Below are 11,805 nucleotides of genomic sequence, written 5' to 3' on the forward strand. Positions count from 1 at the left end.
AAAAGGCAAAACAGAGCCTTTATAGGAGTTGTGGGATATTATTCCATTGTAGCTCCATTATGTGAACTCACCAGGAAAACCTTTCCTGACAAGGTAAACTGGACACTGTAATGCCAAGCTGCCTTTGAACACAGAGGCACCCGTTTGAAGGCACCTGGCTGTGTGAACCACTTTATACACAGATATGTCTAATACTGGGATTGTGGAGGATACAATCCAACATCCTCTGGTGGGAAATAAATCTAAATAATAATAATAATAATAATAATAATAATAATAATAATAATAATATCTCTTCTTGAAAACCAAAGTGGATTGTGAAAAGCCCCAGTGGTATCTCTTCTTACTGGGTGAATGGGAGACATTCTCTATGTGGAAATGTATCCTGGAAAATGAGGTTCAGTGTAAGAAAGTTTCCAGTGAAATGCACTGGGGCAGAAATATCTCTGATTTAGGTGCTGGGTTAGACAGACCTTTGGTCTGATCCAGCAAGGTGCTTCTGTTCATCCGTTCATAAAATAGACACCTGCAGAACATGACGCACAGTCAAAGATGCCTCAGAGACCTGTTTAGTTTGCAAAAGATGTATTATTGAAGTTATCATCATTATTATTTTATATCTTTAATCCTTTCATTTACAATATTGTACATCTGGTTTAAAATATGAAAATACTCTTCCCGTCTGAAAGATAGCTATTCCCTCCACAAGCCTTCCCACCTGGTTAAACGTCCCCAATGGGTTTAAGCTTAACTTTCGTTGTGCACCTCCCCCTCCCCTGCCCAGTTATTTGTACATTCGGAACCAGAATGAAAGTTTTTCCTAAGCAGCAAGCTCCTTAATTATTATTAATAACAAGTTAGAACAACATAAATAAATGATCATCATTAACGGTATCTAAATGAAACGCGTGCCAAAGAAATCTATCCAGGGCCCCTCCCGTGTTTTTGGTCCCCTTAAGCCCTCACTCTTATTGGCCTTTCTTGTAGGCATTTTTGATTATGGCATTCTTAAAAAGAGTCAGTAGGGGTGCGTGGCTGCGTTCTGAGGTCATAAAGCCACCGTAGCGTTTGTCCTTAGGCGGGGCGTTCCACCGGAAGTGACGCATCTTGTATGAAGCGCCATCTTTCTTCACCTCTTCCGGCACGTCCTCTTTCTCCTCCTCAGACACCACTGCTTCAGAGCTCTTCTTTTCTTCATGGGAGTCAAACTCGGGGTAGTCCATTTCCAAGGAGAGTTCTCGTTTGAACTCCTGGGGATAGCTCTCTGAGGATTCCTCCTCCACCCCGTTTGCGTAGACCCTCACGGGTCGCCTCTTCCGGCCCACCGGCTTCCCCCATCGGAAGTGCTCCATGGCATAGGATCGCTTGCTTTCTTGCCTTTCCAGGTCTTGGTTGCCTTCATTGTCTCCTCCCCAATTGCTCTGGGCTTGTGAAGGGAATGGAAAGAAATCTAGGATGGGCTCTCTGGAGAGCTCTTCTCTCTTATGGCCCAAGTCGCCACCGCTGCTGTTGCTTTTGCCAAACTTGTTCCAGCGGAAATGGCTCATGACATACTTCCGAATATTTTCAGACAGAGGCTGCATGTGGCCGTTGCCAGGATAGACTGGAGACTCAGCCGAGAGATCCAGTCTGCAGGCCTTGAGGCACTCCTGCAGTGGGGAAAGGGCAGGGCAGGGAGGAATTACAAAGAGACATCCAGAAAGCACAGCCCTCAGCAGCATCCAAGCTAAGCATCCAGGGGATCATGGGAATTGTAGACATCTTGAGATCCACAGTTTGGCCACCCCTGCCATAGAGTCTACCCTCTGATGTTGCCAGTTTCTCTGGAGATTGGTTGCAATTCTGAGGGCCTTTTCGCACAGGGATCTTTGTTGCAAATTGTTTGCGGAATGAAAAATCGCCATTTAAAATAGTGGAATTCGTCGTTATGCATACCTGCCTTTGTAGTGGAATCAGTTGCGTTTTTTAGCGTTTCCCACAGGCTTCCGGTCTCGGCAGAAATCGCTAGAAAGGAAGCGCTATTGCCAAGCTCGTCCCGCCCCTGGCCGTCAAGCAGCCAATGGGCAGCCGTTAGCATGCTCCCAAACAGCCCCTTTCCCTTTAAGAAAGGTTTTTAAAAAAATAAAACGACCCATAGCAACGAATCTAGGTAGATTCGTTGCTACGGAGAGACCCATCCAGCTGCCTAATGTGAGCTGTCGTTTGATTGTATGATCGTTTGCACGCTGCCTCGAGTGATAAAAAAAAATCCCCCCCCCTCTCACGGGCCCGATTTTCGGCTGAATTTATTTGTAAAAAATAAAGGGACTTTATTTCAGCAAACGGGCTTTTCAGTGGTTTGTGCTTAGTGACTAAAGGTGAAGGACTGAAGCCAGGGAAGCCTCTAAACAGAAAGAGGCTCGCTGGTGCGTTTATCCCCGCTCGCTCGGAGAAAAAAAAATGGCGATCGCTTCACCGGAAGTTTGGAGGAGAGAGCCAGGGGGAGGGACTTTGAAGAACCAGCAACAATGGTAACGCACAGGTCTTTAGCGCTACTGTTGCAGATTGGTTGCAGGAGTGTATCGCTATCCGGAGGGTGAATCCACTTTTCTGGATTCCCCTGAAAGCGCCACAACGAAGCGCTTTTTGCTGATTGGTTTCAGGATTGTTGCAGATTGTCTACGACGTCGTGGGTTATGGCAAATTAGTAGCGTTTCCAAATAGCAACCATTGTGCTACTTTGAAGCCGTGCGAAATGGCCCTGAGAGTACTCCAGGCCCTGCCTAATCCAAGCAGACCTACCAACTCTAGACAGAGATGATTGTGTTCTTCCCACCACCCCAGTATTCAGAATTCTCAGTTGGCGCTTACTGTTAAGAGAAGCTTTCCAAAAGAGCAAAGTTTCAGTTCTACTACAGTTAAAGCCTATAACTAGAAGGCACAGAAACCATCATTGTAGTCCTGTTTCTGGGCAATGTAGAGCCACAGAGATATGAGAGTTGGGTAGGTTCCATGATAGACTCTGTTCCCGATGAATGATAGCAAGGCCTAATAGTACCTTGAGTGAATTAAGGGTGCACACTTGCCCCAGAATTCTCTCCTGTTCTGGAACAAAAATGCAGAGGTTAGAGAAAGGATTGGGGGTTATTAATGGATCATCTGCTCCAGGACGATCCACTCATATTACCAATGAAAAGATTTCAAGCTAGCAAGTGGACTGAACTTTATATGAGACCTTGGAGAACTGATGTTAGCTACAATGGACAATACTGGGCTTCTGACAAACAGACTGACCCTGCATAAGGCATGTTTGGACAGACAGAAAAGTAGAAAGGGGTTTCTGCATGGCAGATGCAGAAAATATGATTCAGTCTTCTTATTCACACACACTCCCAGACCAAATTTCCCAAAGTCCTAAGGAGCAGGAGAAAAAATGACCTCAACATTTATTCTAGTCTCTATGACAAAGACGCTGAAGACTGGGGGAAAGAGCATCCAAAAATGACATCTGTCATTTCCCCAGAATGCACTTTCCTGTGGGAACCTTCTTTGGGAGGCCATAATTCAGGCCCCATAAATCCAAGCATCACCAAACTTAGAGAACAGCTAGAGGAGAGTCAGCCAGAGATCTAGTTTGCACACAGTTCATGCTACATGCTCCTGAACCTGCCCCTTTCAAAATGACAGGTAGTCATTTTGACATGCACAGATTTAGGAGGTTCAGGAATTTATAGAATGGATCCTGTGCAAATAAGAGTCTTCCAATGCTCCTCTATATGCCCTCCAAGTTGCACTGAAGTTTTGTAAACATTTTGATTGAATGGAGACAGTCTATGTGGAAATGTATCCACTTGTGAACTGGCATGAATCTCCATGAACAACTTGAAATTTCATTGAAAATTCATGCCAATTGACCTGCCACAAACAGGACTTTGCAAACCATGAACTAGCCAAAATCTAACACGAAGTTTAGTTCATGAGTCAGTTCATGCCCATCCCTACATAGAGCTATGTTTGTGTGCTTCCTGGAACCTGCTTGTTTTTGAGCTTTGCAGATGAAAGTGAAAAGATCCTGAATGGAATACAGATTAAACCAGAGAACTTCTAGTTACTGTCTAAAAGCTGACTTGCTAGAAAGGTGCTGAAAGGTGTGCAGGGTACATCACAGTCATGAACTCTCAGTCTGGACATACACAGAGACTTTGTTATATCTCTGAGGCTGGCTAACCAAGCCCACCCTTGGCTAATGAAGCCAGTGTATCTGTCCCCATGCAGCGAGACAGCCCTGCCTCCCACCGGCAGGCATTTTGTGACTGGTTCAATTCCCATGAGTCACATTTTGTTATAGCACCCTCTACTTTTGCTTAATATTGCAAAAGCACCTGGGGACTCAACAAGGTGTGAAACAGAGGAAAATATTTGTAATTCAAATATTTGTAATTAAAATTCACCAAGGAGAATGTGAGAAAGCAAACTGATTGTAAATTACATTCAGGTATTCTACACTTCCTCAAAGGCATTATTATTTTATCAGTTCCAGGACTGAACCCTGGCTCTCAACTAGGGTTGGCTACCTCCGGGTAGGGCCTGGAGATCTCTCAGAATTACAACTACCGTAATCTCTAGAGCGAGTACAACTGATCTCCAGCAGAATATAATTCCATAGAGAAGGGGTAGTCAACCTGTGGTCCTCCAGATGTCCATGGACTACAATTCCTCATGGGGCTCATGGGAATTGTAGTCCATAGACATCTGGACTACCCCTGACATAGAAGACAAAGTGGTCATCTTCTTCATGGGAACTGATCGTGAAGGAAATGGCTGCTTTATGGCCCCAGATCTTCAAGAATTTCCCAGGATGATGTTGGCAGACCTGACTCGACACAGGTCCTGATTATCAACTATCCTTAGAGATGTGTCCTCCTCCCATGGCACCAGAGGACTTTTAAAAACAATTAACTATTTCTGGATGGCAATAACACGATAACAATCTATTGTGATGCTCTACTAGCTTTCGTTGGGAATTCAGAGAAACAAATTCAGAGAAACAAAAGATCAGTGTGGATTCAGACCATAAATCTCTGACTGCATCTCTGTTTTCTATCTGATCATCCAAAATACATAATTGCTACGCTTGGGGATTTGTATGTAAACAAGCGGTCAAACTTAATCCAACACAATAATTATCTCAATTGGCCCACACAAACATACACACACACACACTCACACACACACAATTCTCTCCTGATGCCAGAGAGGGAATGAGACCAGGAGCTTACAGCCTTGGCTTTTCCTACAATGTGAGCAGTTTTCGCCCTAATTATACTTCAAAAAAGATAAGCAAGATGATAGAATACATTGAGATTTAATACACTGAATTTATTAATACTACTTTATGGAGGACTCATTACTGCCACTGATGAAAGATACTGAATTGAAAATGGAAAAAATCATCTAGACACCGATTTGGCTGAGTCCAGGTGGGAATTACAATAAAGTGATAACAGAGATTCTTATATTTCTAATATTATTTGATTAGGCCATTGGATAGATCCTTTGTTTCTTTTGCTGTGTCATTCTTCTTGCAGCCAGAGAGGGAATGAGCTTTTAGACTGTTGCATCAGTGCCGATTAGACATGGAAACATGCAGAGTCTTATTTTCTCCAGCAAATAGATTTTCCTCTCTTGTGTCCCATGGTGTTACACCAGACTATGGTGCTGCCGCTGCACATTTAGCCAATCTAGAATCATCTCATGATCGCAGAGCCTTTACGCTTGCTCAATTTAACATCTTTCCCTTAGCCATTCTAATTTTTGTTGATGCTCGGGAACCCCATTTAGTGAAAAGATATTGTCTCTATGGAGCTGGGGTTCCCAAACAATTAGCTCACATACTACTTTGCTGTAATTTTTATTTGGAGCCGAGGAATGTAATTATTAGATCTCTTCTGCATAATGTTCAGGGTCTCCCAGAAGAGCATCTTGGGGTATACCTCTTGTCCTCTTGTGGGATAGAAATCCCTAGATCACCTTAAAGGTAAAGGTAAAGATAAAGGTATCCCCTGTGCAAGCACCAGGTCATGTCTGACCCTTGGGGTGATGCCCTCTAGCGTTTTCATGGCAGACTCAATACGGGGTGGTTTGCCAGTGCCTTCCCCAGTCATTACCATTTACCCCCCAGCAAGCTGGGTACTCATTTTACAGACCTCGGAAGGATGGAAGGCTGAGTCAACCTTGAGCCAGCTGCTGGGATTGAACTCCCAACCTCAAGAACAAAGATTTCAGACTGCATGTTGGCTGCCTTACCACTCTGCGCCAATCACCTTGCAGGTGGCTAAATATTTTCTAGCTGCAATAAGGAACTGTGAACAGTTTATCTTTTGGGTCATTTTAACTTTTGTGTCACTCTGTTTTATGTAATTTTATTTTGGAGAATGTAAAATCTTTAAAATGTCTCTTTGGTTCTGGGGAGACAGATGATTACTAAGGTGATGAATGAAAAAGATCATTATAATACTGAGATCTAAAAAAATGGCCGATTTTTTTAATGTCAGAAAAAGCCCTCTTGGGACTCTGTAACAGGCACACACAGAAGCTGTTAAACCAGTCACAATTTATGCATATAAATAAAAACGGTATGTATTTTTTTTTAAACATCTATGATTTATATAATCCTACTGTTCATCTATCCTGATCTGAACAGTGACATTAATGGATCTGTTTGGACTGAAATCATTTTGTCTCATGAGGAGGGTTTTTTTTTTGGGGGGGGGGGGAACAAACCATCAATGTGTCGGAATGCCCTAGGTACTTCTGCCATGTTTTGTGATGTTTGATCTGTGATGTTCCCCAGATGCCTGTCTTGATAGCTCAAGGTTGTTTAGTTTATGACTATTAGTTTAGTTTATGTTGTTGTTTAGAATCATAGAATCATAGAGTTGGAAGGGGCCATACAGGCCATCTAGTCCAACCCCCTGCTCGACGCAGGATCAGCCCTAAGCATCCTAAAGCATCCAAGAAAAGTGTGTATCCAACCTTTGCTTGAAGACTGCCAGTGAGGGGGAGCTCACCACCTCCTTAGGCAGCCTATTCCACTGCTGAACTACTCTGACTGTGAAAAACGTTTTCCTGATATCTAGCCTATATCGTTGTACTTGAAGTTTAAACCCATTACTGCGTGTCCTCTCCTCTGCAGCCAATGGGAACAGCATCCTGCCTCCTCCAAATGACAACCTTTCAAATACTTAAAGAAAGGTTTAGTTTATGACTACTGTTTAGTTTAGTTTATGTTGTTTAGTTTATGACTATTAGTTTTCACACAGCCATGCTCGCTCCGTCTTCCTCTCCTCCTTCCTTCCCTGCACCTCTAGCGCTCCCCTTTGTAGTATGAGTCTGTCTTTGAAATGCAGTTAGCTACATTCCCAAGGGTTTGTGTGTGTGTGGGGGGGGTGAATGTGTTTCACTGGGTTATATACTCTGTCCATGGGCAAAGGACCTCAGTTCTGTCTACGCACATGTAATGGATGTCTTCAATCTTAACAAAGACGTTTGACTTATTAGGAAGTTGAGTACTCTGATACCATGCAAATGTGTTTGGAAGGTGTTTGAGTAATTCAGTGCAAACCAAACAAACAAGATGACTGGCTCAAGTCTGACCAGCAGTCAAACAGGAATTCTGAATACTTTTGACATGAAATTCATGGCATTCCTTGCCCTAGTGACTACATCCAGAAAGTAAACCTTGCGACTGAGGCTCAAGATCATGCAACATGTCAATGAATGTTTGTTCTTCTGGAACCTTCCGCAATTGGTCCCAATGAAGAACCCACTTACCAAAAGGCCAGCTTCGGTGTCCATGTCCCTACATCGACCACTCTCCAAGCAATGGCCATGACCTCCTACCATTGAGTGGAAGAGCAGAACTCCAAGAATGGTCAAAAGGCTGCTCCACTGAGGATTCAGCATCTTCAGGACGAAGTGGAGCACGTCTGAAGAAATGGAAAGATGGCAGCTATCTTAAGCACAGTGAAACACAAAGCTGGTGTAGCACAATGGCTGTGAAATGAGAAGTTACTGCTTCGAATCAACCATTTAGTGACTATCTATCTATCTATCTATCTATCTATCTATCTATCTATCTATCTATCTATCTATCTATCTATCTATCTATCTATCTATCTATCTATCTATCTATCTATCTATCTATCTATCTATCTATCTATCATCTATCTGATTTTTTCCCACCATATGTCCAATGGTAGCTGCATGTATCCCCACCCCACCCAGTTTAGTCTCACGCCTACTATTTGAAGTAATATAAAGTTAAGCTGTGAGGAGGTGCATGGCCCAAGGTCACCCTGTGAGCTTCATGCCAGAGTAGAAAAACTGAGCCTGTAAGGTCTTAGTCTGACACTACCTTTACACCGCAATGACTCTTCATTAAATGACTATTTTCTCAACCTAAGCACCTACCTTGATAATAATGTCAACTGAAGGAGGGTTAAGGTACTAGCTTGTACCGAGGCACAAGCAGATATTCTTCTGTGAAATGTGACTTTCTCATCTTCCCCCTATGGTTGTAACCCATATTCCCTCCTCCCAATGCTGTCCTTGAGGGTTTCCTGCAGCTTTTCTGGAAGCATTTCAAACCATTGTCTGAGGGGGAAGGTAAGAAATCTGCAATCTGTGAGCAGAATCATTTTTGCCTGTGCAAACATTTGACTGGATCTAAGTTGACACATGGAAAGTAGAATAAACACTCTAAACAGGGTTAAATATAGCAGAGTCATTTACCAGCCATTCAGGTAGAATCATAGAGCTGGAAGGGGCCACCTAATCCAACCCCCTGCTCAATGAAGGATCAGCCCAAACCTTTCATGCAGACCTATTCTGCATTTGTAGAAGAAGAAGAGTTGGTTCTTTTATGCCGCTTTTCCCTACCCGAAGGTGGCTCAAAGCAGCTTACAGTCGCCTTCCCATTCCTCTCCCCACAACAGACAGCCTGTGAGGTGGGTGAGGCTGAGAGAGCCCAGATATCACTGCTCGGTCAGAACAATTTTACCAGTGCTGTGGGGAGCCCAAGGTCACCCAGCTGGCTGCATGTGGGGGAGTGCAGAATCGAACCTGGCTTGCCAGATTAGAAGTCCGCACTCCTAACCACTACACCAAACGGGCTCTCTCTGTAGTGGGGTAAGGGGAAGCGTGGCTACAAAGGGAAAAGCTTGTTCGCTTGGTTTTTCTGAGAGACAGTGTGGTATAATGGTTAGAGGGACAAAGTAGGGTCTGAGAGACCTGAGTTGGAATCCCCTGTCCTGACAGGAAAGGTTTGCTGGATGACCTCAAGACTACCTAGGACTCTCAGCAACAGGGCTGCTGTGAGGATAAATGGAGAAGGGAAGAATGTTGTAAGCCATTCTTGGTCTCCATTGGGAAGAAAAGTGGGGTTAAAGTGGGGGTAAACAAATACTTGCCTTTTGCCCAATTCAAATCCCCACCTACACCAGTTAATAAATATTCATTCCAGGAGAGGAAGCAGGTATCTGCCCCCAACATTTATACCCTGGTTTTTACTACTCCACAGCAGCTTACATACACCTTTCCTTTACTCTCCTCACAACAGATACCCTGTGAGGTAGGCAGGGCTGAGACAGCTCCAACGGAACAGCTCTAATAGAACTGTGACTAGCACAAGGTCACTCAGTTGGCTGCACATGGAGGGGTGGGGAGTCAAACCTGCTTCTCCAGATCAAAGTCCCCAGCTCTTTGGCCACTATACCATACTGATAGTTGCTCAGCAGGGACCATTTACCCTCAAAACACACCTCCAATCCAATCAAAGCCCAACAAGTTTGCTCTTAATTATAAAACCAAAATGAGTTGATCTGAATTCCAGGAGTAATTTCTACTGACATGAGGATAAGTGGGACGTGAGGGCAGAGTCATAGGCCTGTAGCGGATAGTAGGGGGAGCAGTGGGAATCACCTTCCCATTAGCAGTGGAAATCTACAGGTGAATCCAACCCAATGAGACCCAGTCACTGGTTTTTACAAATCTCATGCCGTTTGACCTTCGGAGGCCATATTTCCCCACTGAAATCCATCCTCTACAAAGTGATGCTGAATTTCAAGTTTGATATTGAGAAAGAAGGATTTCCTAATTATTTCTGTCAGCAATGCTGCCATCCCTCCCCCTCCCCCCCCCCACACTCCCCTCTCAAATCTGCCACTCTGGACAAGCTCCTGCCAGCTTGGTGTAGTGGTTAGGAATGTGGACTTCTAATCTGGCGAGCCAAGTTTGATTCCCTGCTCCTCCTCCACATGCAGCCAGCTGGGTGACCTTGGGCTCGCCACAGCGCTGATAAAGCTGTTCTGACTGAGCAGTAATATTAGGGCTCTCTCAGCCTCACCCACCTCACAGGGTGTCTGTTGCGGTGAGAGGAAAGGGAAAGTGAATGTAAGCCCCTTTGAGACTCCTTCAGGTAGAGAAAAAGCAGCGTATAAGAACCAACACTTCTTCTTTTGCCTAAGTATATTATTCCCATTAGCTGTTGGTCACATACCTGATAGGACTACCTTAGTTCTTCAACTAAAACAGGCATCCGTGCAGAAGTTCCATTTCCACTGGCTGGAATGGAAAGTTGCTTTCTAAAAAGAAAGAGTCCCATGCCCAAATACCTTACATTCTTCAATGTAAAACTGAAGTAGGTGGAAAGAGATATTCTAATATCACAGTATAGGGAATATTTTTTCCTGTGTACTTGCTTAGAGGATGTCAAAAGGAAAATACAAAGTATTGCCTTTCTTAATTTTCAGTATACATGAATGAGACCACAATAACTGCTTCAGATGTACATTCACAACTACAAATATTGATTAGGACCTATAGGACAAATATCAGGGGGGCGGGGGTTCAGTGTTTTAGATAAGGACCCTAATTGGGCATACCAAAAAGGCACGCAAAGGCACGTAAAGTAATATCTGGTACGATTCACCACTTGTATTCCTTGTACTCTCTAAGGAAACTGAAGTCAGATCGGGAGGGGGATGCTTCATCGGGCCATGAAGTCCAAGCCCTTGCCCTGAATTCAGGAGTTGACCTCCACAAGCATCCCATTTGTCTCTTCCTGTCAGGAGCTCCTCAGAGAAAACATGTCCAGCACCTTCTTAAAGTTTTGGACTTAGATGCCTGTACTTTAAATGGATTGCTCTGCATCCTCATAAATAACCAAACACCCCATCTGCCACATTTAAGGATGCTTGTACACCAGCAAGTGCAATCCTATGCAGAGTAGCTCAAGCCCAAGCCCCATTGAGACTAGAGTAATTCTGCACAGGGTGGTATTTCTGGCTTGCATTCATATCTCTTTGAGGCTAAAATGTAAAGGAATTTCCCCCCACTTCGAGACTGAAATGCAAAGGGTGGGAAAATCCACCTGGCAAGGAAGGAAGGTTTCAGAGAACAGATCATCTCAGAAGCGCTAAACTGCCATCGAAGAGCAAGAGAGGCGCAACCTTTTTCTCTTACCTGTTGCTGTGATGTGTGGTCTGTGGTGTTCTCTCTCTTCCTGCCAGCGTCTGCAAACCTTGAGCTGCTGTCCTGCCTCCTTTTATACCACACGCATGGCTTTCAAACTATAGCAGCCTTCCGGACAGACCTTTTGAAGCACGCAGGGAAAGGAGGGGGTTCCAGGTGCACACAAAAAGAGGAGATTAGCAACTACTTGCTCAAATTGGAGTAGCTGCTGGACAGGGCAATTGGGGTAGGGGTGGGGATTAGCACCTCGGTGTCAAGGGGCCCCACCAGCAAGGCCAAAGAAAAGCTCTTTGA

The 11,805-nt window shown here is 44.2% G+C and overlaps 1 protein-coding gene across 1 annotated transcript; it reads right to left on the reverse strand.

Moving 5' to 3' along the window:
• Nucleotides 1–568: 568 nt before the first annotated feature.
• POMC (proopiomelanocortin) lies at nucleotides 569–11,575 on the reverse strand. The gene is made up of 3 exons (XM_077331321.1): nucleotides 11,503–11,575; nucleotides 7,813–7,967; nucleotides 569–1,649 (listed from the first exon to the last, which is right to left on the reverse strand). Exons 2-3 carry the CDS (start codon nucleotides 7,942–7,944, stop codon nucleotides 969–971), a joined length of 813 nt encoding a protein of 270 aa, XP_077187436.1. The 5' UTR covers nucleotides 7,945–7,967; nucleotides 11,503–11,575; the 3' UTR covers nucleotides 569–968.
• Between the last annotated feature and the right edge of the window lie 230 nt (nucleotides 11,576–11,805).

This window comes from Paroedura picta, chromosome 1 (assembly GCF_049243985.1).
Source record: "Paroedura picta isolate Pp20150507F chromosome 1, Ppicta_v3.0, whole genome shotgun sequence".
In the NCBI taxonomy this organism is placed as follows: domain Eukaryota; kingdom Metazoa; phylum Chordata; class Lepidosauria; order Squamata; family Gekkonidae; genus Paroedura; species Paroedura picta.

Coding starts and splice junctions, on each gene's coding strand:
- POMC (XM_077331321.1), bottom strand. CDS start 7,944: ATGCTGAATCCTCAGTGGAGCAGCCTTTTGACCATTCTTGGAGTTCTG. Junction 1,650..7,812: donor ACACCGAAGCTGGCCTTTTG/GTAAGTGGGTTC, acceptor TCCCCACTGCAG/GAGTGCCTCAAGGCCTGCAG.